Source organism: Chiloscyllium plagiosum, chromosome 9 (genome assembly GCF_004010195.1).
Source record: "Chiloscyllium plagiosum isolate BGI_BamShark_2017 chromosome 9, ASM401019v2, whole genome shotgun sequence".
Taxonomy (NCBI): domain Eukaryota; kingdom Metazoa; phylum Chordata; class Chondrichthyes; order Orectolobiformes; family Hemiscylliidae; genus Chiloscyllium; species Chiloscyllium plagiosum.
Window position 1 is genome coordinate 79,093,464 of NC_057718.1, and position 27,812 is coordinate 79,121,275.

A 27,812-nucleotide genomic window follows, 5' to 3' on the forward strand; every position below is an offset into this window, starting at 1 on the left:
GTTTGTTTTCAGTGGAACGCAGGAGGTTAAGGGGCTACCTAATAGAAGTTTATGAGGTTGTGAATGGCATGGATGGAGTGGGAAGTATGAGGCTTTTCCTAGGGTGGAGAGGTCAATTACTAGGGGACACAGATTCAAGGTGAGAGAGGGGGGAAGTTTAAAAGAGACGAATGAGGTGAGTTTTTCTACACAGTTTTGAGTGCCTGGTACGTGTTGCCAGACCAGGTGGTGGAAGCAGATACACAAGCAGCATTCAGGAATTACCTGGACGAATACTTGAATAGAAAGGGAATAGAGGGATACGGATCCTGTAAGTGAAGACAGTTGTAGTATTGAAGGGCAAAACGTGTCAGCGCAGGCTTGGAAGGCTGAAGGGTCTGATCCTGTCCTGTATTGTTCTTCTCGTTGTTCCAAGTTTGAAACTGTAAAAGAAACTGGTTAGACCACAATGAGAGTAGGATGTTCAGTTCAGGTCACTGTACTTTATGATGCACATAAGGGTCCTTCAGAGGGTACAGAGGAGACTGAACAGAATTACTCCAAGGATGAGGGACCTTGGTTGCAAGGTTTGATTGGTGAAATTGGGGTTGTTCTCTTTGGAGCAAAGACAATTAAGATGAAGTTTGATATGAGCGTATGAGATTATGACAGGTTCATATAAAGCAGGCAAAGCAATATTGTTCCTGTTAATGATAAAAGGATGAGGGGGGGGCTAATTTAAGGTTTTAGCTGAGGGAAGGTAGATGGTGTAGTGATGATGTCACTGGGTTCGGACTCCAGAGGTCTGTGCTAATGCACTGGGGGCATGGATTGTCTGACCCATAGTGGTGCAATTTTACTTCGCTTATTAAATCAGAGACTAAAAGCTAGTCATAATCATAACCATTGCCTTAAAATACATCTGGTTCACTCATGTGCCACTCTAGACTCTCAGCATTGTGCTTTAACACTGCAATACTCTTTAAAATAGCCAAATAATCCTTTCGGTTGTATCAGAGTCCTGAGCCCTTTAAAAAGAAAAGGACAGAAACCAGACAGCCTACCTGGTATTGTCATGTCATTTCCAGTGCCTAATACAATCTCAAATCCAATCTCACCAACCCTGCAAGTTATCTTTATCACTCTTTAGGGGTTGATGCCAAAATTGCACAAGTTGACCTGCAGACTAGTCAAGCCACAGCCTGACATAGTGAGTCATTGAGTCATACTTTGGAGAAATGTCCCAGACATTTGATGTGGTCTATATGGACTTTAACAAGGATTTTGATAAGATCCTTCAGGGCAGACTGGTCCAGAAAGTAAGAGCCTATAGAATGCAAGGTAAAGTGTATTGTTGGATCCAAAATTGGCCAACAGGAAGCAGAAGGTAATGGGAGAGGGATGTTTCTGTGACTATTTCGATTGGAGTTCAAAAGGGCTCAGTGCTGGGTCCCTTGATGTTTGTGGTGTACATTTAATGATTTGGAGTTAAATGTGGGATGTGGATATGATCAAGACATTAATGAATGTTACAAGGAGGATAGCTGTTAACTGCAGGTGGATATCAAAGGATTAGTCAGGTGTGCAGAGCAGTGGCAAGTGGAATTCAACACAGAAAAATTAGGTAACACAGTTGAGGAGGCCTAGGACAAAGTGAGGACTGCAGATGCTGGAGATCAGAGTCAAGAGTATAGTGCTGGAAAAGCACAGCAGGTCAAGCAGGAGAGTTGACGTTTTGGGCATAAGCCCTTCATCAGAAATCGGTTGAGGAGGCCTACCAAGGTTAAGAATTACACTGAATGGTAGGATCCAAGAAAGTACTGAAGATTAGAGGGGCCTTGGTATACATGTTCACAGATCCCTATGCAGCAGGATCAGAGACAGGGTGGGCTACTTGCCATTATTAGCCAAGACACACAATACAAGAGCATGGAGGTTATGTTGAAACTGTGTAAAACGCTGTAGACCACAACTGGAATACTGCGTACATTTCTGGTCACCACATTATATGGATGTGATGCGATGTGATTGCACTAGAAGATGTGGAGACCCCCCCCCCCCCCCCAAGTGAGTTTGGAAGTCTGGAATTCACAGCCTGAAAGGATGATTGAGAGTCAGAAATTCTCAGAACAGTTGAGCAGTATTTAGATGTTCATTTGCATATGGGCTGAAAGTAAAATTGGATTAGTGTAGTTAGGTCTTTGTTCTCAATATGTACGAGATGAGCTGAAGGCCCTCCTTCTCTGTCCTAAAGGCCTGAGTATGTATCACCATCACAATGCTTGGGTATGCCCTGTTTTACTGACAACCAGACCTGCAACCATGTTGTTTACAGTCTGAAGGAAACTGCTCTGGGAATCTCCTCCAATCTTAAGTTTGAACCCATGAAGCTTTATGGAATTAGGTGACAGGCAAACAAATATCTTAATGTGGCGACCCCCTCCATACCCCCACACAGGTGCACGCAGAGCTGATGAAACACTACCTCTCCATTCACCAATTCATAGAGTGATTGGGAGGTAGCAGTTGCTCAGAATATACCCTGGATGGCCCTTCAATGACCATCACCAAATTGCGTATTAGCAGCATTAATCTCACCAATCTACCTATCACCAATTCAGTTGACCAGGATAGTATTAATAGGAGCAACTGTTGTACAATCCATGTGGAGACAAAGGCCTCTCTTTCACATTGAGGATACCCCTCAGTTGTGTTATGTGGCTACCACTGGGCTAGGTTTCCTTTTGATCCAATATGTTAAAATGTAAGCACGCATAAGGTTTTGTAGGTCATCAGCAAAATTATACTCAACCACAATCTGTAACCCAGAGACCCTGCATGTCCCTCACTCTATCATTATTACTACACTTAAATATCAACTCTGCTTTAATAAAGTATGTAGGATATGCCAAGAGCAGCCCTTATCTTAGCTATAATCAGGGTGTCAACCGGGTAAAGCTAGCATGCAGGACCACTTGTATGGCAAACATTGGATACAGTGTATAGTAGACAGAATAAGCGTCACGCAACCAATGAATCAGACTTAAGCTTTGCAATCCTGGTGGTTGATGATTAAATAACCAACATAAATATACCCTCTTTATGAAAGCAAAGTGCAGTACATCTTGGAAATCTGCAACAAACACTGAAAATGGGGACGCTCAGTTGGTCTGGCAACATCTGTGGAGAGAGAAAAACAAAGTTAACGTTTCAATTCCAGTATCACCCTTAAGGATACTATAAGGGATTTGAAATGGCTTTTTATTGTTTTAGCAGAGGTGACAGAGGGGTGATGGGAGCAAGCGGTCTGTAGGCCAAGTTTAAAAGACAAAGGGGTTGTGAATGGTGGTGGAAGAGAAAAGGAGCTGCAAAATCAGTGGAATTTCAGGTTGAGAATGGATCCTCTCTGCTGAGAACAAAAGATAAGGCTGGATGAAGGGTAGCCAGGAGGTGGGAGAAGGGAGGAGAAAGAGGGGTGGGTGAGATTTAAGACAATGTAGGAAAAATGGAGAACAGATGTCACGTGGTCAGGCTGTCAAGTTATGCAATTCAATATTGAGTACTAGAGGCTTTAATGTGCCCAAAGCGGAAATGAAATGTTGTTCCTTGAGCTTGCGTCATGCTCCATTGGAACATTGCAGCAAGCCAAGGAACGTGATGTTAGAATGAGAGCAAGATGATTTAATGGAATAACAAGTAATTTAAAGGTTGGGGCTATTCCAATGGAAGGGTTCGGTGTAGCAGTCACCCAGTATGCGTTTGAACTGGTCAGTGTAAAAGAGACCACAGTTTGAGCAACAAATAAAAAGGTGTTTCACCTAGGAGTGTGTTTTGGACCTTGGACAGTGACGAGGGAAGAGGTGAATGGGCAAGTGTTGCACCTTCTACAGTTGCATAGGAAGGTATCATGGGGCAGTGAGGAAATGTTAGGAATGAGCGAGGCAGTCACCGAGGGACCAGTCCATGTGAAATGCTAACAGTGGAGGAGAGGGCAAGATGTGTTTGGTGGCATCTAGGTGGTGTAGAAATTGCAAAGGATGATCCTTTGAATGGGTCATTAGTAGTTTAGAAAGAGGGAGCTAGGCAAACCCAGTCATTGCTTGAAAAGAGGGGATGAGGACAGAATTGAGGAAGATGATTCGGACACAGCTGAAGGCCTTTCAACCACAGTGGGAGTGGAATCCCTGCTTGAGGTGGAAGTGGTCATGTCAGAGCCAATCCCAATGGACATTAGCGTAAACGGAGCAGATGTAACAGAATAACTTTGGAGAATGGAATGGAATCCTTGGAAATAGCAGCATACGAAGCAGTGTATTTGAGGTGTCTGTGGGCTTTTAATGGGTATCAGTGGACACCTATCTCCAAAACTGAAACCAGTGAAGTCAGTGAAGGGTCGGAGATGGAGGTAACAGAAAAGAATTTGGAAGCAAAACTGATGAATTGTTCCAATTCTGGATGAGGGTAAGACACAGCTCTGGGATGTGCAAAGGGTGGTGGAAATCTGAATGCATTATCTGGGAGGGCAGTTAAGGCAGGAAACCTCACAATCATCAAAAGTACATATATGAGCACTTGAAACGTCATAACATTCCAGGCTATGGGCCACGTGCTAGAAAGTTGGGATTCATGTAGAAAAGTTGGCACAGATTATATGGGCCAAAGAGCCTCTTCTGTGCTGTATAAAACTATTGCATCATCGCTGTATTGGAGAAAGAGTTGTTGGTGGTGGCCCACGTAGACCCACGCACCCAACAAAGAGGCAGGCATTGCTGGGACCCAAACTGATCCCACAGAGACACCTTTGACTTGTGAAGGTGAGATGAGTTAAAGAAGTTGTTCAAAGCAAGGATGAGCTCAGCCTGGCAAAGGAGGCTGGAGGTGGATTGAGATTGAACATGCCTCTTTTCAAGTGAGAGGTAAAAGGCCTTCAGACCTTCCTGTTGGGGAATGGGTGTGTAGAGGGATTGCCATGATGATGAGGAAGTGGCTAGTGTTAGAAAACTAGAAGTTGTGGAATTAATATAATACATTGGATATTCCTATTCTTAAAAATGAGGAGATCCAGCACATTTGTGTAAAAGATAAGACAGAAGCATTGACATTTGTGAGACCTCTTTGGCAGTATTATGTTCAGTTCTGGTCACCTTACTACAGGAAGGATATTATTAAATTGGAGAGGGTTCAGTAAAGATTTACCAGAATGTTGCCAGGAATGGAGGGTTTGAGTTATAAAGATAGGCTTGGACTCCCAAGAGTGTAGGAAGTTGAAGGGTGAACTTAGAGGTTTATAAAACCATGAGGGGTATGGAAAGGGTGAATAGCAAGGGAATTTTCCCTCGGGTGCTGGAGTTCAAAACTCAGGGGCATATTGTTACGGTGAGAGGAGAAAGTCTTCAAAACGTCATGAGGGACAATTTGTTTTTTTTTACACAATGTGGTTAGCATGTGGAATGAACTGCCGGTGGAAGTGATTGATGCAGTTAGAACATTTTAAACACATTTGGATAATTACATGAAAACAAAAGGTGTGGAGGGATATGAGCCAATCACAGGCAGGTGGGATTAGTTTAGTTTGCGAACGTGGCTGGCGTTGACTAGTTGGACCATGCTGTGTGACTCTGTAACTGTGATTCTATTTGCAACCGTCATCTTCAGCTAGAAGTGCTAACTGCATGATCCAGCTGGATCTTTGCTTCAGGTCCCCAGTATTTATCATGCCAGTCTTCAGCCAATTTGATTTGCTCCAGGAAATCCAGAAACTGGCACTGGATACTACAAAAGGATATGGACCCTGAGAACATTTCAGCAATATTGTTGAAGACTTTACTATATAATTAGCTTTGCCCTTATCCAAGTTATTTAGATCAGGTGTACCTTAGACCTCTGGAAAGCTAGGGAAGTGATTGCTGGGCTCCTTCCTGAGATATTTGTATCTTTGATAGTCACAGGTGAGGTGCCAGAAGACTTGGAGGTTGGCTAACGTAGTGCCACTATTTAAGAAAGGTAGTAAAGAAAAGCCAGGGAAATATAGACCAGTGAGCGTGACATGGATGGTGGGCAAGTTGTTAGAGGGAATCCTGAGGAACAGGATTTACATGTGTTTGGAAAGGCAAGGACTGATTACAGACCGTTAGCATGGCTTTGTGTGTGTGAAATCATGTCTCACGATCTTGATTGAGTTTTTGAAGAAGTAACAGAGAATTAATGAGAGCAGAGCAGTCGATGCGATCTACATGGACTTCAGTAAGGCATTCGACAAGGTTCCTTATAGGAAGTCTGGTTAGCAAGGTTAGATATCATGGAATACAGGGAGAATTAGCGATTTGGATACAGAACTGGCTCAAAGGTAGAAGACTGGGTGATGGTGGAGGGTTGTTTTTCAGACTGGAGGCCTGTGACCAGTGGTGTGCCACAAGGATCGGTGTTAGGTCCACTGCTTTTCATCATTTTATGTAAATTGTTTGGATGTGAACAGAGGAGGTATAGTTACTAAGTTTGCAAATGACACCAAAATTGAAGGTGTAGTGGACAGCAAAGAAGGTTACATCAGAGTACAGCAGGATCTTGATCAGATGGGCCAATGGGCAGAGGAGTGGCAGATGGAGTTTAATTTAGATAAAGGCAACGTATTGCATTTTGGAAAAGCAAATCAGAGCAGGACTTATACACTTAATGGTAAGGATGAGTGTATTGCTGAACAAAGAGACCCTGGAGCTCAGGTTCATAGTTCCTTGAAAATGGAATCGCAGCTAGATAGGATAGTGAAAAAGGCATTTGGAATATTCCTTTATTGGCAGAGCATTGAGTATAGGAATTGTGAGACTGTACAGGACATTGTTTAGGCCAGTTGTGAAATATTGTGTGCAATTCTGTCCTTCCTATTGGAAGGATGTTGTGAAACTTGAAAGGGTTCAGAAAAGATTTGCAAGGATGTTGCCAGGATTGGAGAATTAGAGCTATATGGAGAGGCTGAATGGACTGGGGCTATTTTCCCTGGACCGTTGGAGGCTGAGAGGTAACCTTATAGAGGTTTATAAAACCATGAGGGACATGGGTAGGATAAACAGACAAAGTATTTTCCCAGGAGTTAGGGGAGTCCAGAGCTAGAGGGCATAAGTTTAGGGTGAGAGGGGAAAGATATAAAAGGGACATAAGGGGCAATGTTTTTACACAGAGCATGGTGTGTTTATGAAATGAGCTGCCAGAGGAAGTGGTGGAGGCTGGTACAATTACAGCATCTAAAAAGCATATGGACGTGTATATGAATAGGAAGGGTTTGGACGGATATGGGCTGGGTGCTGGCAAATGGGGCTGTACATCTTTATGACTCTGACGTAACTGCAACACTCTGCACTAACCATTGTGGAAAATTGCCCAGAAATGTCCTGTGCTTAAAAAACAAGGCAAATCTAACCTGATCAGTTGCTTCCCTGTCAAACCACTCCTGATCACCAGCATAGTGATGAAGAGGTTTGTTGATAGTTCTGTCAGATAGCTCTTACTCAGCAGGAGTATACACATTGCTCAGTTTGGGTTCTGCCAGGATCGCTCAGCTCCTACTTCATCCCAATCTTGGTTCAAACGAGATCAAAAAAGCTCAACTGCAGATGTAAGCTGAGAATGACTTCGAGGCAACATTTGAATTTGTATAGCATTAAGAATGCGTAGCAGAATTGCATTTGATGAAAATTGAGTACAGGGAGTTGTTCAGTCCCAGACCATCACTGGAGCAGTTTCTCATCAGCTTTAACCACTTTCAGCTGCCTTATCAATGATCTCCCTCAGTCATAAGGTCAGAAGTGAGGATCTTTGCTGATGATTACAGAAAGCAGCCCACTAATACGCAGTGTCAGCAGTTTACTATCATGTGCAAGTTGTGTGACAGTAACTCAGGAGTTTCCTCTAACAACACTTTTAAAAACCTGCAACCTGTACCATTAGAAGGATGTTTGCGATAGATTCATGAGAATATCACGACCTGCGCATTTCCCTCCAAGCCACATACTGCCCTAACCAGGAGCAAAATTACAGTCCCTTCACTGTTGCCTGGTCAAAATGTTGGAACACTTTTCACAGCAGCACGATGGACGTACAGATATTTCTTCTATAAAGCAATGGTTGCATTCTTGTGTAACTCCACATTATAGAAAAATCGCACTTTAGAAATAGAGCTTAAAGTGTTGGCAATGAAATTGTTTTATAAGTTCGCACTTTAGAAACAGTGTCCTCATTTTGTCAATCACGTTATAGCGAATTCGCCTTATCGAAACACAGGTTATAGCAGAAAAATCTGTACCTGCACCATGCACACATGCGCACAACACTGCAATATTCAAGAAGATCAATACATGTTGATGGCTGATCCGGGATGGTTAATAACTGGTGGACCAATCAGTGATACCTACATAGCTGATGAGGGCGAACAAGTAACACAGCAAATAGTAATGTTCTCAATCTTTCGGCCTGCAAGGGAAGTGAATGCAAAGACGATGAATGATTTTAAAAGAAATTTGTGCATTTAAGAGAGATAAACTTGCTAGTCTATGGGGACTGAGCAGGAAAATAAGACTGCTTAGATTGTTCTTCTAACAGCATAACCAGATCAAAGCAAGACCATAAGGGATTTACTAAAGCATAACGGCTTTTCCCCTCTGTAAATGAGGAGCTGGTGGCAAAATGATAATGTTACTGGGCTAGTGATATAGAAGTTCTGGGCACATGGGTTTGCATCACACCATGGCAGATGGTGAAATTCAAATTCAATTTTTTTTTTAAATCTGAAATTTAAAAAATAAATAGCCTAATCTAGTGACATCTGATTGTTGTAAAGTCCCATCTGGTTCACTGATATCATTCAGGGAAGGAAATCTGCCATCCCTACCTGCTCCTCTTATGCTTTGAGAAGCACAGCATTGTGGTTGAATCCTAACTATCATCTTGGCAACTTGGGATATGCAATAAATGCCCTCATGTGATAAACACATAAAACATAGGAGCTAGCTCCTATGAATAACATTGTGGTAATAAGCATTTTTATTTGTAATGTTGACGGAGGGGCACTGGGAACATCTGCTTTCTTTCACATTCTCATATGGGATATGAGTGTTGTTGACAAAGCTGGCTTTTGTTACCTATCTGTGATTACCCTTGAGCTGAGTGGCTTGCTAGGCTTTATCATAGGGCAATTAAGAGTCAACCACATCACTATGGGTCTGGTATTGCGTTAGGTGAGGACAGTAGATTTCCTTCCCTGGCGGATATTAGTGAACCGGATGGATTTTTGCAACAATTGTAATGGTTACAATGTTAGACTGTAGCTTTCACCATTTGCCATGGTGGGATTCAAACCTGTTTCTGCAGTGAACCCGCCACTATGCCACTACCACCTTTCGAAATAAAGTTAATGAAGTCTTTCTACACCCATCTTGGCAGGGCCTCTGTTTGATGTCTCATCTGGTAAGTGGGGTTGCAGTGTTAGCTTTGATTCTTGTGCTGAGAAAGGACTTGAACCCATGATCTCCTGACTCAGGCAAGACTGACTGTGGTACAATTGGTTGCAATGTTAACTTGTTTAGTAATATCACTGGGTAAATTATGCCTGACATCCTATTGAAATATATACATCTTGAATAAAGATCAAACCAGATCATTATTCCTGAGCATATGTAGTGGAAGAGCCTTTCTCTCAAATTATACAAATAAACTACCCACCATGTATAGTTCTCAAATTTTTGCTTGGGCAGTAAATTTTGGCAGTTTTGTTTATTTTGAAAAAAAGTAACTTCACAGTTTCTGGGTTTTTGTATTAATGGGTGCAAGTGACAGGACATGGAGCTTATAAAGAACAAGTTCTGGTTCACGTTGTGAATGGTTAGTTAATTTTTAAATTTGTTCTCTGCAATTTGTGATTTGCTGTTGAAGCACTGATGTAGTATTAGTGGATACTGTAATAGAGAATGAAGCCAAATTGGTATTTGAGTGCAATAAGAATGATTGAGGCTTTCAGAGATGGTATTGGTGGAGTGCAGTAATGTTGGGGAGAAGAACTTAGAATAGTGTGATAAAGTTCAGCAATTTTAGAGTGTGGGGCTTTGTAGGATGGTTTTATGGGCTGAGGCAGAAATCCAATTTATTATAGAAGTTGAAAACGTATTCATATGTGAGAGAAAGATTTTGAAATGCTAATGCTACCAAACTATAGAAAATTCCAAGAAGCTATTATGAATTTTAAAGTTTAAACTTGTTTATGGAAATATTATGGTAGTTTTTACAATGTTTAAAAATATTGTTTTAACATTCATTTAATATGTTAATGTTTCTATTTAAACTAAATAGTTCCGATGGCTTGGTTATGTTGCTTGATCAGATTGGAATATTCTCAGCAAATAATAAATTATATTTTATATTGGTATCGTGAATTTGGATAAATTGCCACTACTTAACCTGCAAAACTAATTTTTTTATATTCCCTCTCCTCAGATTAATAATTTATTGTTGGTCGTCATGCAGTCTTCCCATCTTGTGAATCAACGTAAAACATTTCAACAATCCATACAAAATCTAATGTCTCTGCACCGTGAACAAACATCCAGCCAGCCTGTTATAGCCAAAGCTTTAGAACAGCTGAAGGTATATTCTGCCTTGTTCACATTTATCCATATTCCCATTCTTTAGAACTTTTATCAGGAATAGGCGATCTCATGATACAAGATCATCTCTGATCCATTATGCTGAGATTGTATTGAAATCAAGTGTTTGTGACATTTTACAGTTACTTAAGCTAATATTCTCCAAGACATGCCTCCATCATATTATGTGTTAATTGTGTTAGATCTGAACAGAAAATTTCTATACACACACACACACACACACACACACACACACACACACACACATATTGTTGGAGAGACCCAGTAGGTCTGGCAGCATCTGTAGAGAGAAAACAGAGTTAACATTTCGAGTCTGGTGGCTGTTCTTCAGAAAAGTTTTGAAATTTTTAAAAAATTGCTTACCATCTGCTTTGTTATCTCGCTTCCTATTTCAAGACTGTCTTGGCTATCTTGTGGGGCTATAAAACAGTCAATATGAATCTCTCATCCTACAACCCACATCCTGCACCTCAGCAGGAGCAGCACTACTGTTAACCACGTTGCATTATACATTAAAACTTAAACCATTAAGGGAATGAGCAACTTAATAATTTCATTTTTTTTTGCTATAACAAGTGTTACAAACATTTATAAAGAGGGATAAAGCAAAACCCATTGTAATGTGAGATTAAAACAAATCTTAAGCCTAATTTTGTAAACATAGTTAAAAATAATGCCTTACACTGATTACTTTTTTTAAAATTCACTTGTGGGACATGGGCATCGCTGGCTGTCCAGCATTTATTACCTATCCCTAGTTATGCTTGAAAAGATGGTGGTGAACTGCTGCACTCCACGTGGATAGCCCCGCAATGCCATTAGCGAGGGAATTCCAGGATTTTGACCTTGTGACAGTGAGGGAATGACAATATATTTCCAAGTCAGGATGATTAGTGGCTTGAAGGGGGACTTGGATGGGCTAATGTTCCCATTTAACTGTTGTCCTTGTCCTTCTAGATGAAAGTGAGTTTGGAAGGTGCTTTCTAGGGATGTTTGATGAATTCCTGCAATGATTCTTGCAGATAGCACACACTACTGCTACTGAGTGGTGGAGGGAGTGGATGTGGTGCCAGTTGGGCAGGCTGCTTTGTCCTGAATAGCATCAAACCGTGTTGTTGAAGCTGCGTCCATCCAGGCAAATGGATAGTATTCCATAACATCCTGACTTGTGCCTTGTAGATAGTGAAAAGGCTGTGGGGAGTCAGGAGGTGAGTTACTTGCTGTGGTATTCCTAGTCTCTGACCTGCCCTAGTATTTATATGGTGAATGTAGTTAAGTCTCTGATCTAGGTAGATCCAAGGTGTTGGTATTGAGGGATTCAGTGATGGTAACACCATTGAATGTTAAGAGGTGATGATGCAATGGTCATAGCCTACCTTTGTATGGCACAAATAATACTTGCTACATTTCAGCTCAAACCTGGATATTGACCAGGTCTTGTTGCGTTTCAACATGGATTGTTTCAGCATTTGTGGAGTTGTGAAAGGTGCTGAAAATTATGTATTTATCGGTGAGCATCCCAACTTCTAACCTTATGATGGAGGGAAGGTCATCGATGGTACAGTTGAAGATGTTTGGGCCTAGGACACTACCTTGAGCTCTTAAAGAGATGTCCTGGAGCTGAGATGCAGATGTTCAACGCAAACAACCATCTTATGTGCCAGGTATGTGACAGCAGACATTTTTGATACCCATTGATACCATCTTTGCTAGGACCCCTTGCCACAATCATCGAATGTAGTCTTGATGTCAAGAGCTGTCAGTGTAACAACACCTCTGGAATTCAGCCTTCTTTTGTCCATATTTGAACTAAGGCTGCAATGATGTCAAGAACTGAATGGCCCTGGCAGATCCCAAACTGGGTATCAGTGAACAGGTGGTTGTGAAATAGGTGTTGTTTGATGACGCTTAATGACATCTTTTATCATTTATGATTGAAAGTAGACTGATGGGGCAATGATTGGCAAGGTTGGATTTGTCGTGCTTTTTCTGTACAAGACATGCCTGAGCAATTTTTCACATTGTTGAGTAGAGGGTTGTGTTATAGCTGAACTGGAACAGCTTGGTTGGGTTGGTCCTGCTGGAGGGACAAGACATATCCAAGAATGGTAATGGTGGTTTGTGAAGCGTAGTGATACTCATGGAATTATACCTTACACAATGTTAGGCTATTTTCTTGACTAGTCTGTGAGAGAGTTCTCCCAGCTTTGACATGAGCCCCCAGATGTTGATAAGGAAGACTTCGCAGGGTCAACAGGGCTGTTTTCTCCATGGTCTTTTCGAGTGCCTGGATCAATGTTGGGTTATCTGTCTGGTTTTATTTCTTGTTGAGATTTCTTTTCGATTGAAACAACTGAGTGGCTTGCTAAGCCATTTCAGAGTCCGTTGAGAGTCAGCCACATTGCTGTGTATCTGGAGTCACGTGTGGACCAGACGAGGTGAGGATGGCAGATTTCCTTCTGTGAAAGATATTAGCGAACCTACTTTTCCCAGCAAATGATTACCAAACGTTCATGAACAAACATGAGAAGATTCTGACTTCATGAATATGCATGATCCTTTTAATGATTGAAATTAGCAAATATCAGAAGGTCTTTTTACTTACATTATGATGCATGAGCATACTGAGAGAAAATTAGTGAACATACATCTGGCAAATAGCTCCATAAAACTTGTGGCAGCAGATTGGTTTTCTGTTCAGTGCTGATTCTAATGTTTTTTTTTCTTGCACAAAATTGGATGGAATGTATAAACAAACAACTGATATAACAACCTCAAAGCTTTAGATTATTTTGAAATTTTTGCTCACTTTTCCTTGCAGTGGTATTTTAGGAATTGTTCTGTTCTCCAAAATCGAGTTCTCAACTTCAATGGTAATTAGAAAGTAGCAGAGGCAAGTTGCCTGAGTACTTCTATTTTTGGTGTAGAGTGTTATCTGGACATTGACATAAATAGTATAGAGTGTTGTTTTTAAGAATGCACAAGGAATGAGAAGTAACTAGGGGAAGAAAAATAAACCATGGGAGAAGAATAGTAAAAGAGCAAGGATTGGGAAAATAGCCTTGGGGCTGGCACTCAACTTTCAGACGGTAACCGTTTCCACAGCCATGAGGTGTTTGAAATCTGAGAAGTTTCTAATGCTGTTTTCAGAAATACCTAAATTTGTTTCTTTGTGTTCCATCAGAATACTTTCTTTCTTCTAATGTTTTGTTGCAATTCTAATGGCTATGTATTGAGAGTGTTGAAGGAACAATGGAAAATGCTTCTAAGTTTTCAAGAATATGTTTCTGTGAACCAATTATCTAAAAGCAGGTTTATGCACAGTGCATAATTTAGAATCTGTATATAAGCTGATCGTGTCATTTTAATTTTAAGTGCCTCTCCATTGGAAGTAGCTTTTAAAGATTCAAGAAAGTGATTTTTTTGCATTATTTTCATGAGTGATCCACTTTGATGACATTGCTAATTTTATAAAGGAGCCAACTGTTTAAACCCTTTTTCTTTTTATTTGAAAATACCCAGTTTTACGAAACTCTGCAAACTAGAAATAAGGCAAAACTTTAATCTGGCAGAAGTAAAATTTCCACTGTTTTTGCTTGGAAGGCATTCATAGAGCGCTGGTCTTGAACAGTTCAGAGTATTCATTTCTATGTATTGTCAGTTCAAATTGAGATAGGATAAACATTAATAATTCAATACATTTATTACATAATCCGTTATTTCGAGGAGAGCAGCTTCAGTAGATTGGAACTGTACAGGGTATGTATTTCTGTTATAAGATACGGTTTATTCCTTTTTTTTCTTGAAATGTCCTTGAATTTGAGTAATAGTATTAATCTGACAAAAGTTTTTGCCATGGTAATTGGGTTGTTTCCTTAATGATTTTCAACTTAATTTTCAGCAAGACGCATTGTTGCTGTGCAATAAGATTAGCAATGCAATTGATAGGATTGACAAGATGTTTAGTTCTGAATTTGAAGCGGAAATGGATGAATCTGAACGTGCAACTTTACAACAGTACTACAGGGAAACCATGATTCAAAGTTATAACTTTGGTTTTGAGGTAATGCTCCGGTGCACTTTCCATTTGTATATGTTGTATAAAGCAATCAATAGTTTGTATGAAATATAATCTGCTGAAGGTTTTAGAAATAATGCTGTTAGTGACATCGTTTCATTTAAAAAAAAATTATTTACTAATCAACACTGCCTTATCTGGGATTACAGGTTACAGTTTCCCCACCACATTCCCCATTCTCCCAGCTGTTGCCATCAGTCTTATTTAATTATCCTTGGCTCTGGCTTAATTTCTTCAGTAAGCAATAGATGTATTACCATCTTTGTTTGAAATTTCATATTGCACCATATCTTAATTACTAATGTTAGGCAGATTCAAGTTACAACCTTGAGCCTGCAAACCTCAAATTTGTTAAGTGCTGTATAGCATGGACATTTAATGTTGTTTTCATAACTCCACTTTTGATTTTTAAGGTGCTGCTCGTGTTGTTCAGAATACCCCTTTTTTGCTGATAGTGAACTAATAAAATATAAAGAAAATAGTGATTTTTTTTTCTGGCTGATCTCCGTACCGAAGAATATTCTCTTTCTTTTTGAATATTCATCCATTAGTCATTGGCTGCGCTTTATTTTTCCAATGTCTCCACCACACTCCCTGGTACCGCTAAACAATACAGGAATGCGAATTTAATATCACTTAATATCCGAGTTGTCCCATCTAACTAGCTGCTAGAACTTTGAATCTCGTACCAAGGTATTCCACTGTGATCATCAAAACAATTCACCTAGAGCAACGTAAATCATTCGGCACCTGCACCTTTTCTGTCATTCAGTTGGAGCTGTGTCTCAGTTCTACTTGGGTACCTTTGTTTGATATCTAATGATGCCTTAACTTGACAATTTATCAATATCAGTCTTGATAATTGAAATTGACAGGATTTGTGCCCTTTAAGGAGCAAATTCTAGATTTCCATTATCTTTTCTGTGGGAACTGTTTCCTGATTTCACTTCTGAAAGGCCGAGTTAGAATTTTACGATTGAAACTACTGCCTCAGGTTGGGACTCTATGTGTCCATGCTGTTCGCATTAAATAATGGAGAAGCTTTTCATTTCACTCTTGAAAATAAAATCAAATTTATACTGTTTGTTCTTTTAAGTGATCATTGTTTTTAGGTAAATGTGCTGCATATCTCTTCCCATGTCAGTATATACGTCCTGAGTATGGTGTCCAAAGCTGAATATAGTATTCCAGGTTGAACCGGAATAAATCTCTATAAACTGATTTTTATTCTATCTGGAGTTAGTTAGTTTATAGACCAATGTTAGTTTAACTTCCTTAGATTATCTTTTGTAGCTGTGCAGTAACATTTGGTGGTTTATGTACAAGAACAGCATATCTGTTTGGTCCCCACAGTTCCTAAGCTTCTATTAATGTATTTGGGTTTTACTTTCTCAAATCATCAGAAATAGGAACGGTAGTCCACGAAAATCCTCAAGCCTGCTCTACCTTGCACTTATATCTTCACTGATCTGACTTAAGAGTCTTCTTGGAAGAAAATGATGTTATTGTTGGAAAATTTGTGAAATCTGGTCTTTAACTAAATTGAGTTACAATGTCTCAGCCTTTCGTAGGGAAGAAAATTCCAAAGATGATTAACCCTTCAGAAAAGAGAAAAAGTTTATTGAAGACAACTGGAGTCAGAAACGTGGAAGTTATAATGCGGAAACAAAGATGGCAGTTCAATAGACTCTGGAACAGTTTCTGCGGATTGAAGGGTATAGCCCCGTTATTTAAAACAGGAGGTAGAGACAAAATATACTAGTTAGCCTGATTGGTGGTGGGAAAACGTTAGAATCTATTAATTTAAAAAATGAACAGCAGAACACTTGGAAATCAGTGACAGGATTAAACAGTTAGCATGGATTTATTGATGGAAAATAATGCTTGATAAAGTTACTGGAATTTTTTGAGGATGTAACCAGCAGAGTTCATAAGGGGCAGGGAATGGATTGGTTTACTTGGACTTGCAAAAGTTTTTTGATAAGATCCCACATAAGAAGTTAACATATAAAAGTAAAGGATATATGACTGGGGGTTAGTGTAGTGAGATGAATAGAGAACTGGTTGGTAGACTGAAAATGAGTAGGAATGAACAGGTCTTTATCTGAGTGGCAGGTGGTGACTAGTCATATACTGCAGGGTTCAGTGATTGGACCCCAGCTATTCACAATAGATATTAATAATTTAGAAAAGAGAAATAAGTGTGATATCTCCAAGTTTGCAGAAAACACAGTGCTAGTATGAAAGTGTGCTTTGAGGATGCAAAGGTGCTTCATAGAGTATAGTCCAAAACAATCCAGTCTTTCTTCAAATCTCAGTCTGGTAAAGTGCATAACTGATGAAATATGCTGTAGATAGATTGTAACACTACCCACTTTGTTCGCAAAAACAGGAAGACAGACTTATCTGAATGGCAATAGATTGAGAAAGAGGGAAGTACAAGAAGACCTGGGTGTTCTTGGACACCAGGTGGAGGTGCAGATGCAGCAGGCGTTGAAGGCAAATCGCAGAATCTGAATTGTTATGGCACAGAAGGATAACATTTGGCCTGTTGAACTACACTGATTCTGTTGCCCAGTGCAGCATTCTACCTTTCACCAATATCCCTGCATTCCATTTCTATCCACATGCCCTCTTCAGTGCCTCAGTTGAACATGCCTCCACATTTCAAGGCAATGTAATCAATTTTCTAACTACTATGTGAAAATGTTTTTTCTTGCATCATGCTTGCTTCATTTGCACATCACTTTAAATGATAAGTGCCTTCATAGGCAGATGAATCAAATGCAGAAGCAGGGATATCTTCCAGTGGTGCAGCGTCTTGGTGAGACCACACCTTGAATATTGTGTGCAGTTTTGGCCTCTATTTGAAGTGTGGGGGAAGGATGCACTACCTATGGAGGAAATGCAGTGAAGGTTTACCCATTCACTTGGACCCAATCTACCATCTTCTGAGAAAAAGAACAGGAAATGATGTCAGCACAGGAAATGGCACCACCAACCCAAGGAAATCTAAACACATAAATAGAAAGCGAGACATAATACCAGTGCTTCACTGGAGTCTCACTAATGATGTTACCTAGTATGGTGATGAAATGTCTGAAAATGAACCTTGCAGCTCAATGAGCAAGCTTACATCCAGAAGGTTTACTGGATGAGGTATGTGGAAAGACTGGATTGTTTAGGACTATACTAATTGGAGTTTAGAAGAATAAGGAGGAATCTCATTGTAAAATTCCAACAGAATTAGGCAGGGTAAGGGCAGGAAGGCTGTTCTGAATGACCAGGGAGTTCTCTAAGGATACAAATAAGCTATATAGGATGGAGATTAGTCATTTCTTCACCCTGAAAGGGGTCCTTATTTTTTATTATTAATTCCCCAGCCTCATTCTCTAAGGGATCAGTGCTAACTTTAATTACTCATTACTTTTTTTATATGCTTGTTTAAGCTTTTATTATCTATTTTTATATTCCTTGCTACCTTGCTCTTGCACTCCTGCTTTCTCCCTTTTTTTTTAAAGCCATCCTTTGCTGATTTCTAAAATGCTTCCAATTTTTTGATGAACCATTTAATCTTTACAACAATGTTTTTTTTCTCTTTCTATTTGAGACCATTCTTAACTACTTTACTTGGTCACAGATGATGTTTCCTCCTCAGAAGTCTTTCATTCCCAGAACAATACAAACTTGTTGAAATTATGAATTGTCTCTTTAAATGCCTGTCTCCACTTCTCCATAGTCTTACTTTTTTTCCCAATCCGCTTTTACCAAACCTCTACATTTCCTTGTAAGTTTGAGACAATATTTTCAGACCATATAAAGCTAAAATTTCTCATTCACAAACTAAATGTAAAATCTTGATATTATGATCACTCTGCTGTTTTGAATGCACTCAACTGATCCACCGTGCGATCTCTGTCAATTTAACATGTCAGTCTTTGTAAAGATTAAAATTCCCATGATTGTTACAGTGCTGTTGTTACTTGCTCTTATTATGACTTGATTTATATTCTCTCATACAGTGTAACTATTGTTCGGAGGCCTGATAGTACTAATTACTTCTTTCCTTGACTATTTCTTCTCTCCATCAAACTGATTTTCCTTCCTGGCACACTTAGGTTTATCATTACCCATATTGCCATATCCTATAACCTTTCATACAAGAGGACTTGGGTTATTTGTGCATGAAACACAGAAAACTAGCACACAAATGCAGTAGGTGATCAAGAAGGCTAATGGAAAGTTGGCCCTTATTTCAAGGGAATTGGAATATAAGAATAGGGAAATCTTTGTGCAAATGCGCAGGTGGCTGCTGAGACCACATCTAGAATACTTTGTACGATTTTTGTCCTTTTTAATGGAGGCAGTTCAGAGAACGTTTATGACACTGATACCTAGAATGGAGGGGTTGCCCTATGAGTGAAGCTTAAACAGGTTGGGAGTCAACTCCACTGGACTTTAGCAGAATGAAAGGTGATCTGATTGAAATATATGAGATTCATTAAGAGTTTGATGGGTTAAATGCTGAGAGGATGTTTCTCCCTCATGGGAAACTCTAGGACCAGAGGTCGTAGTCTCAGAATAAAGTGCTGCTAATTTAAGACTGAGGTGAGCAGTTTCTTCTTTCACAGGGCTGAGAGTCCTTGCCACAGAGAGCTATGCACAAAGTCCTTGTGTATATTTAAGTCAGAGATGGATAGATTCTTAATCAGTTGGGGAATTGAACTTTACAGGAAAAGTGGACTTGAGGAATGTCAGATCAGCCATGATCCTATTTGAATGGTAGAGGAGGCTTGATAGGCTAAATGATTCAACCGTGCAGATATCCAGCATGTGAAACAGTCTTCTCCTCCCTCTCAAATTCCAGCCAAAGCAACAAGAAAAGTTTAATTTAAAGCCCTTTGTACAGAATTTGCTAAATCACCAACCTGCATGCAGACCAATGGAAGGCTGTTCCGGAAGTACAGCCCTCTTTCCCTCATCCATTTTTCACTCCCAGATTGATCTTTCTCACTTTCCCCCAATCCCATTGAATATGATCAAAAAAACCAAAATAGCTGTGGTTGCTGGAAATCAGAAACAAAAGCAGATGTTGCTGGTGAAACGCAGCAGGTCTGACAGCATGTGTGGAAAGAAAGCAGAACTAATGGTTGGGGTTCAGGGACCCTTCTTCCCACAGACTTGAGTTTTTATAAGAAATCCCTTCGTCAGTGCAGTTCTTAGATCTTGTAAAACATTTATTTATTGAGCAGTGTGTTTTGGGAGGATTGTTTCATGCTTCCATTTCTTTTGCAAAAGAAATTTGGTAGTTACAGGTTGAAGTATAAGATCTCAATGTACTTGTACCTATAAATATTTTAGAATAACTTCTGTCTTTTCAGTATCACAAAGAAGTTGTGCGTCTAATGTCTGGAGAATTCAGGCAGAAAATGGGGGACAAATTTATAAACTTTGCTAGAAAATGGATGACGTATGTGCTCACAAAATGTGAAAGCGGAAGGGGAACAAGACCCAGGTTGGAAATATTCTTATGAAGTTATGTTTTTGAGTGTCGTCTTATCAGTATTATCCTCCTAATGTTGTGATCTGTTTGCAGATGGGCAACTCAAGGCTTTGATTTCCTTCAGGCAATCGAAGCAGTATTTATTTCAGCTCTTCCAGAAGATGACTTTGTGGTAAATTGGCTTTATTGACTTGTAAATAATTATTCCCACCTTTTGTGGTCAATACAATATGTTGCCTGGTAGTTATGTTTCAGTGTTTTGTTAGTAAATTGGGTAGGATCAAAGTTGTATGGTGTTGCATTCCAGTTGCCTTGAAGGATTTTACATTCAATTAAGTACATTTAAAATCTATTGTAATGTAGGAAATATTGCAGCTAATTTACACACAGCAAGGTCCCTGAAATAACAATAAGTTAACTAATGAGAATATTTTTCAAGCCTATTTATTGGCCAGAGCACAAGCAAGCGCTCCATTTTTGCTCCTGTTTAAAGTACTGCAATGCCCTTTTTTTCACGTGAACTTGAAGGAGGAGACTGAGTCTCATCTGAAAGATGGAAATTGCAATCCTGCTCATGAATTAAAATATCGTACTACATTCCTCATTTGTCTTTCACTTTTTAAAAAGTGTGAAACCGAGGGCAATGTTTATAATAACCATTCTTTATTTTTCATTACAAACAATTAACAGATCAAATTACATTTTACTGGTTTGGTCGGTTCACTTTGCCACAATCTTTTTGTGCCATATTTATGCAGATTTTTACTTATTGAGATACAGTTCAGTAAGATCTCTAATTCGTGTTGTTATGGTACAGAGTCTGATTCCTACAACGTTGTGTCCTTATCTTATTTGAGACCACCCTTAACTTTATTTAGAAGCTCTTACTTCTCAGAAGTCTTTCATTCTCTGTGTCATGGGGTTCCAATGGTACTTTCTATTACTTGAATCTTGGACGAGTAAGCTGATTGAATTCTCCACAGTTATTTGATCTCTAGTATTGAGATGTACCTTTTTTTACTTTTTGCAGAGTTTGCAGTCTCTAATGAATGAGTGCATCGGTCATGTGATAGGAAAGCCTCATAGCCCTGTGACAGGTTAGTGTTCTGTGTAGTATAATTAATAAAGCTGGTTACTGTAATGTTTTGTGTCTTTTCATTTTTAGTTTGAAGCAAAGTACTCAAGATGCTGGCAATCTGAAATATAAATCGAACATGCTTTATAAACTCAGATCACATAGTATCTGAGAAGAGCAAGAAAGAAATGTTTAGCTTTACGGCGATAGCTATTGTATTTGTTTCACTTCACAGATGATGTCATACCTGTTGGGTATTTAATGCATTTTTAGTTAATATTTTGAAATCTATCCATTCTATGCCAAAAATGACCAATTCTATATTTCTACTCCCACTCCTTTAAATAAATTTCTGGTTTCAGATTTAGACAAGTCTTCATAGAATCCCTGCAGCATGGTGCACAGTGGTTAGCACTGCTGCCTCACAGTACCAGGGTCCTAGGTTCGATTCCAGCCTCAGGCGACTGTCTATGTGGAGTTTGCATGTTCTCCTCATGTCTGCGTGGGTTTCCTCCGGGTGTTCCAGTTTCCTTCCACAGTCCAAAGATGTGCAGGTCAGATGAATCGACCATGTTAAATTGCCCATACTGTTAAGTGCATTAGTCAGAGGGGAATGGATCTGGATGAGTTACTCTGGATGGGTCGGTGTGGACTGGTTGGGCTGAGGGACCTGTTTCCACACTGTCAGAAATCTAATCTAATCTAATCAATGTGGAAACAGACCATTCGTTCTGTCAAGTCCACATCAACCTGCCAAAGAACACGCAACCCAGACCCAGCAGCCGCGTCCCCAACCCTGTAATCCTGTATTTGTCATTGCTAATCTCCCTAGCATTGTCAATCCACCTAACCTGCACATCTTTGGACTATGGGAGGAAACTGGACCACCCAGAGGAAGCCTATGCAGACATAGGGAGAACATGCAAATTCCACATAAAGTTGCCAGAGCTCAGTTGAGCTCAGATCCCTGGTGTTGTGAGGCAGCAGTGCTAACCACTGAGTCACTGTGCTGCCCAATCTTGGCGATTAACTGTCAAATATCATGAGCTAATGCACTGTCTATGGCAACACATAAACCAGTTACAATGCACTTGGCGTCATACAACATGGAAGCAAACCCTTCGGCCCAACTCGTACATGTCAAACAGGTTTTCTAAACTGAACTAATCCCGTTTGGCCCATATCCCTCGAAAGCTTTCCTATTCATGTGCCTGTCCATGTCTTTTAAATATTGTAATTGTACCCACCTCTACCAGTTTTCTCTGGCAGCTCGTTCCATTTACGCACCAACTGTGTGTGAGAAAGTGTTCCCTCTTTTACCCTTTAAATCTTTCCCCTTTCACCTTCAACCTATTCCCTCTATTTTTGGACTCCCATTCCTGGGGAAAAGATCTTGGCAACTTAATATTATCTATGCCCCGTTTATAAACCTCCATAAAGTCATCCCTCAATCTCCTAACTCCGGTGGGGGGGGAGAAAAGTCCAAGCCTATCCAGCCTCTCCTTATGACTGAAACCTTCCAGTGTTGGTAATATCTTTGTAAATCTTCTTTGCACCCTTTCCAATTTAATAACATCCTTCCTGTAGTAGGATGATCAGAATTGTACACAGTACTGCAAACAAGGCCTTGACGATGTCTTGTACAGCTGTAACATGACATCCCAACTTCTGTTCTCAGTCTTCTGACTGATGAAGGTGAGTGTGCTAAACACCACCTTAATCATCTGTCTACCTGTGTACTTGTAAGTAGTACAAATATTTACTCAGTACTGACCTCTCATGCAGTATATATGTTGGATTTTTTTTTCCTCTGAAGTTATTATTCTAACAAATTGTCCTGATGAGTGCAAGAAAGCCTTCATCAAAAATGTATTTTATTTTTCACAATATTCAAATGTTGTTGAGTTGGCAAACTGTCATTTTGTACTTTCAGTTACAATATGTTTTTAAAAAAATACTTGCAGGGGGTCTCTTGCCATTACTGTTCAACACACTCTCTTGCTATCTAGATGTCCCCACAAACTTGTCTGGACTTTAACAAGCACAAATTGAATTTACATAAAATAATGAGCATTGGCAATAAGATGGTGTTAGTCATACAATTGCTGTTTACCTGGTTGATATTCTAAGTCAGCAAGTTTTTTTCCTCTTGATGAGCCACTACTATTTGAAATTGTCAGTTCAGCTAGCATTTCTGAAGCCATTCAAAGAACTTTTAAAATAAAAACTAAATAATTCAGTATCGGTGATTTTAGTGTTTTTATTTCTCTTGGAAAACTTGACCACATTTTCTTTCATATGGGAGCAGAATTAGATCAATCAGCCCAATGCATCTACTCCGCTATTCAATCCAGGCTGATCTGCTTCTCAGCTGAAAATGTGTTGCTGGAAAAGCGCAGCAGGTCAGGAACAGGAGAATCGACGTTTCGGGCATAAGCCCTAGAGGAATGAGCCCTGAAGAAGGGCTTATGCCCGAAACGTCGATTCTGCTGTTCCTTGGATGCTGCCTGACCTGCTGCGCTTTTCCAGCAACACATTTTCAGCTCTGATCTCCAGCATCTGCAGTCCTCACTTTCTCCCTGATCTGCTTCTCAACCTCATTCTCTTGCCTTCTTCCTATAACCCTTGATCCCCTTACTTGTGAAGAAAATATCTATCTCAGTCTTAAATATACTCAAAAACATGGCCTTCACAGCCCTCTATGGCAATGAGTTCCACAGATGCACTATCTTCTGATTGAAGAAATTCCTCCTCATCTCAGCCTTAAAGGGTCGTCTCTTCATTCTGAGGCTGTGCAGTCGAGTCCTAGCTTCCTCCATGTGGAAACATCTCCAAATTCACTGTATCCAGGTCTCTCTGTATTCCGTGTGTTTTAATCAGATCTTCCCTCACCCATCTAAACTCCCAAGTACAGACTCAGAGTCCATAGCCACTCCTTATATGACAAGTCCTTCCACCCTGGGAACTACTTGTAAACTTCCTCTGGGCCACCTCCTACTTCAGTACATCCTTCCTGAGATATAAGGCCCGTATTTCACCGTATTTCAAAAACAAAGTGCACAACCTCACATTTTCCCACATTGTATTCCATCTGCCACCTTCTTGCCCACTCGCTTAGCCTGTCCATGTCCTTCTGCAGCCTCCTGGCTTCCTCAACACCACTAGTCCCTCCACCTATCTTTGTGTCATCTACAAACTTAGCAATAATGCCCTCAATTCCTTCATCCAGATCCTTAATGGATAAGGTGAATAGTTGTGATCCTATCTGTGACCTAATTTCCACAGGTAACCAACTGCCATCCTAAAAAAAAAATTCCCCCCCCCACTCTGCCTTCTGCCAGTCAGCTAATCCTCTGCCCATGTCAGTACCTTGCCCTTAAGACTATGGGCTTTTATCTTATTTAGTAACCTCCTGTGTGACACCTTGTCAAAGGTCTTCTGGAAATCCAAATAGATCACATCACTGGCTCTCCTTTGTCTAACTTCCTCATTACCTCCTCAAAGAATTCTAACAGATTTGTCAGGCATGGCCACCCCTTGGTGAAGCCATGCTGACCCAGTCCTATTTTACCACGCACTTGCAAGTAGTTCGCAATCTCCTCCTTAATAATCAACTCTTAAAAATATACCAATGACAGGTTACGTTAACCGCCCTATAATTTTCTTTGTTCTGTCTCCCTGCCGCCTTAAATGGAGGTGTTACATTCGCCATTCCTCTGGGACCCTGCCGACTCTAGTGATTCTTTAAAGGTCACCACCAGTGACTCCACAATCTCTTCAGCTATCTCCTTCAGAACTCTGGTGTGTAGTCCATCTGGTCTGGGTGATTTATCCTCCTTCAAATCTTTTCAGCTTCTCCAGCACCTTTTCTTTAGTAATAGCTACTACATTCACATCCGCCCTACCACCTCTGACTTTTTGAAATACAACTTTTATGTCAATAAACGCAAAATAATATTGAAATATATTAATAAACTTCAATATTGAATCAACCTTTGTAAAACAAAATTATATTAAACAACATAAAAGTCCAGTTAACATTTTGCTGACGTAAATCATCAAATAAGCTAATACAAAACAGTTTGAAGTAAGATTTATGTCATTGCTAAACTTTTTTTTTAATATAAAGTACTTGTCTTTTCGACTCTTTGAAAAATCTCTCCAGTAAGTTTTACTCTTCCTTCCATGGCCCACCAAATTAACCCTTTTCTTGTATTCATCGAATTCCACTTTGAAAGTTCCTGTTGGCCCTGCTTCCAGCACTGTTTCAGGCAGTGAGTTCCAGATTATAACTTGTTGCTTAATTTTTTTTGTGTATATTTATATGCATTATATCCTTTTGGATCATCTAGTGTATGCAGCATATGAAAGAACTCACCCCACTTGTTGTCGTCATGCTTTATACTCAAGCTAACTGCATTAATTAATTTCACAGCAGTATTAGTTCTTGTTTGCAAGCTCTCTCATATTTTCTTAGAAGTATTATTAATGATAATGTTGTTACTCCAGTATATAAGTGACCTTGTATTAACTACAATTTGCATCTTCCAGGAATTCATAGGAATAGTCCTCGTCCTATCAAAGTACCTCGATGCCATAGTGACCCACCAAATCCTCATCTCATCATCCCGGCACCTGAGGGATTCAGGTAAAATGCTGTGGTTGGTCCTGTTCACTTTGACACAGCTTGAAAACAGGGCTGGGAGGTTTATTGATTTCACATCTTTTGTTAAGACACTCTTGGAATAAAATCATAGTTCTTTGTATTAAGAAATACAATGTTTTTGGCAATGTTTGCCAATTCAAGATAATTAAGATACCAACTTCCTTCAGTAACATCAGATTCCAGTGTTTATCTGACCTGTGAAGAGAAGACACCTGTTAGAGATTCTGATAAAACCTATAGACTATATTTGAATATTGACTAAACTCAAACTAAACAGTCAAATTGTGATTCCATTATCTTGCAGTCTGTGTAACCAATATTCATTCATTGTAGTCTCTGTAACAGTCTTCTCTTGAACTTTTCAGAAAGTGTTTGATAAAGTCCTATGTAACAGATTTGCATATAAACTTAAATTGCATGTGGTTGATTATAGTGTACTGACATGGATAGGAAATTGGTTGGCAGTTGAGGAAAAATAATAGAAATATATGGGACATTTTCCAAATGGCAGGCGGCGGCTCATGAGATATGTAGGAATCAGTGGTTGGACACCAGCTATTCACAATATATGTTAATGATTCTAGTCACACGGCACCAGGTTATAATCCAACCAGCTTAGTTAAAATCACAAGCTTTCAGAGTGCTACTCCTTCATCAGGTGAGGTCACGTGCACTTTTGTTGAAGAAGCACCTCTCTGAATGCTTGTGATTTCAAATAAATCTGTTGAACTACAACCTAGTGTCATGTGACTTCTGACTTTGTCCACCATAGTCCAATACCAGTACCTCCATATAAAGATCTTAGAAGAGGAACGTTAAATGTAACAATGCTGTTCCTTTAGCAAGGTTATGTTGTCATTGTTTCTTTTTCAGAGAGATTGTAAAAGATAGATTCCAAAAAGTCTAAGTTGAAGAGTTTTAGGGCCAGTTTGATGATAGCTAACATATATGGTGTCAGACAGAAGCATTTCACGTTTAAAAAAAGCACTTGTACAATGAAAGAGGAATGGGCAGTTCTCTAGCTCAGCCATCATCTGGTATGATTTGGCTTTTTGGCAGTCTGGCTATTCACTGAAAGCAGTCAGGCAGTTTTTGAAGCTGCTGGACCCAAACAAGCAGGTCCTCCTCTCTCTCTGACTTCTCTCCTGTAAGACCCTGGGTTTGATTTTACCTTTTGTGCCGAGGGGTGTTTATGGGGGTTGTCGCAAGTATTTTGAACAGCATCATTAAGTTGGTATTGTCTGTTGAGTTTTTGGATTGGTTAAGTTATTCGGTATTCTGTTCTCTTTGGTTTGTGTTTCATTCGGTAGTCTTAGAAATGAATTCTGTTTTATTTAAAACTAAGTGGTTTGACCAACTGTATCTCTTCTGGAATATCTGCGTTACACCCGTTTAAAACAACTAGCAAAAGTTAGAGTGTGGGCTGCTTTCTTGAAATGTCTTAAGGGGATCTGGCCTGGTCCCTAACAGTTTGGGGCTCTTTGTGGGATTTTTCTATAGTTTCGATTTGGGATTAGGGTTGTTGGACTTGAAAGCAGTGAGTGGTAGGTGTTAGGGTCTTTTTGTCCTGGATGTTGTGTTCAGCTGATGTAAACAGTGCTTAAGATAGCAATGGCTGTTTCAGTTACTATTACAGTTTTCTGGGGATGGAAGAAGTTACTTTAGGGAGTTTTACAAAATATAATTGGGGACAAGCTGCTGGAATTAGCAAACAAGCTGGTGTTGGAGCTGCCTCCTTCCGTGAGGAAAGGAGAGATAATTGCAGCAATAGCTTAGCATTTAAATTTGCTGGTAGTGTCATCAGAATCTTTAGAGATGGCTAAAATTCAATTGAAAATGAATCAGCTTGGGTTAGAGGCAAA

At 39.8% G+C, this 27,812-nt stretch overlaps 1 protein-coding gene across 6 annotated transcripts in view; it reads left to right on the plus strand.

The window, feature by feature from the left end:
* map3k4 (mitogen-activated protein kinase kinase kinase 4) overlaps nucleotides 1-27,812 on the plus strand; it is a 215,982-nt gene that overhangs the window by 135,789 nt on the left and 52,381 nt on the right. For all 6 annotated transcript variants that reach the window (XM_043696303.1, XM_043696302.1, XM_043696299.1 and 3 more), the window contains 6 exons: nucleotides 10,459-10,608; nucleotides 14,530-14,691; nucleotides 20,088-20,221; nucleotides 20,303-20,381; nucleotides 21,240-21,306; nucleotides 25,836-25,932. In XM_043696303.1, the coding sequence (XP_043552238.1) occupies nucleotides 10,459-10,608; nucleotides 14,530-14,691; nucleotides 20,088-20,221; nucleotides 20,303-20,381; nucleotides 21,240-21,306; nucleotides 25,836-25,932 (689 nt within the window). The remainder of the gene's footprint in view (nucleotides 1-10,458; nucleotides 10,609-14,529; nucleotides 14,692-20,087; nucleotides 20,222-20,302; nucleotides 20,382-21,239; nucleotides 21,307-25,835; nucleotides 25,933-27,812) is intronic.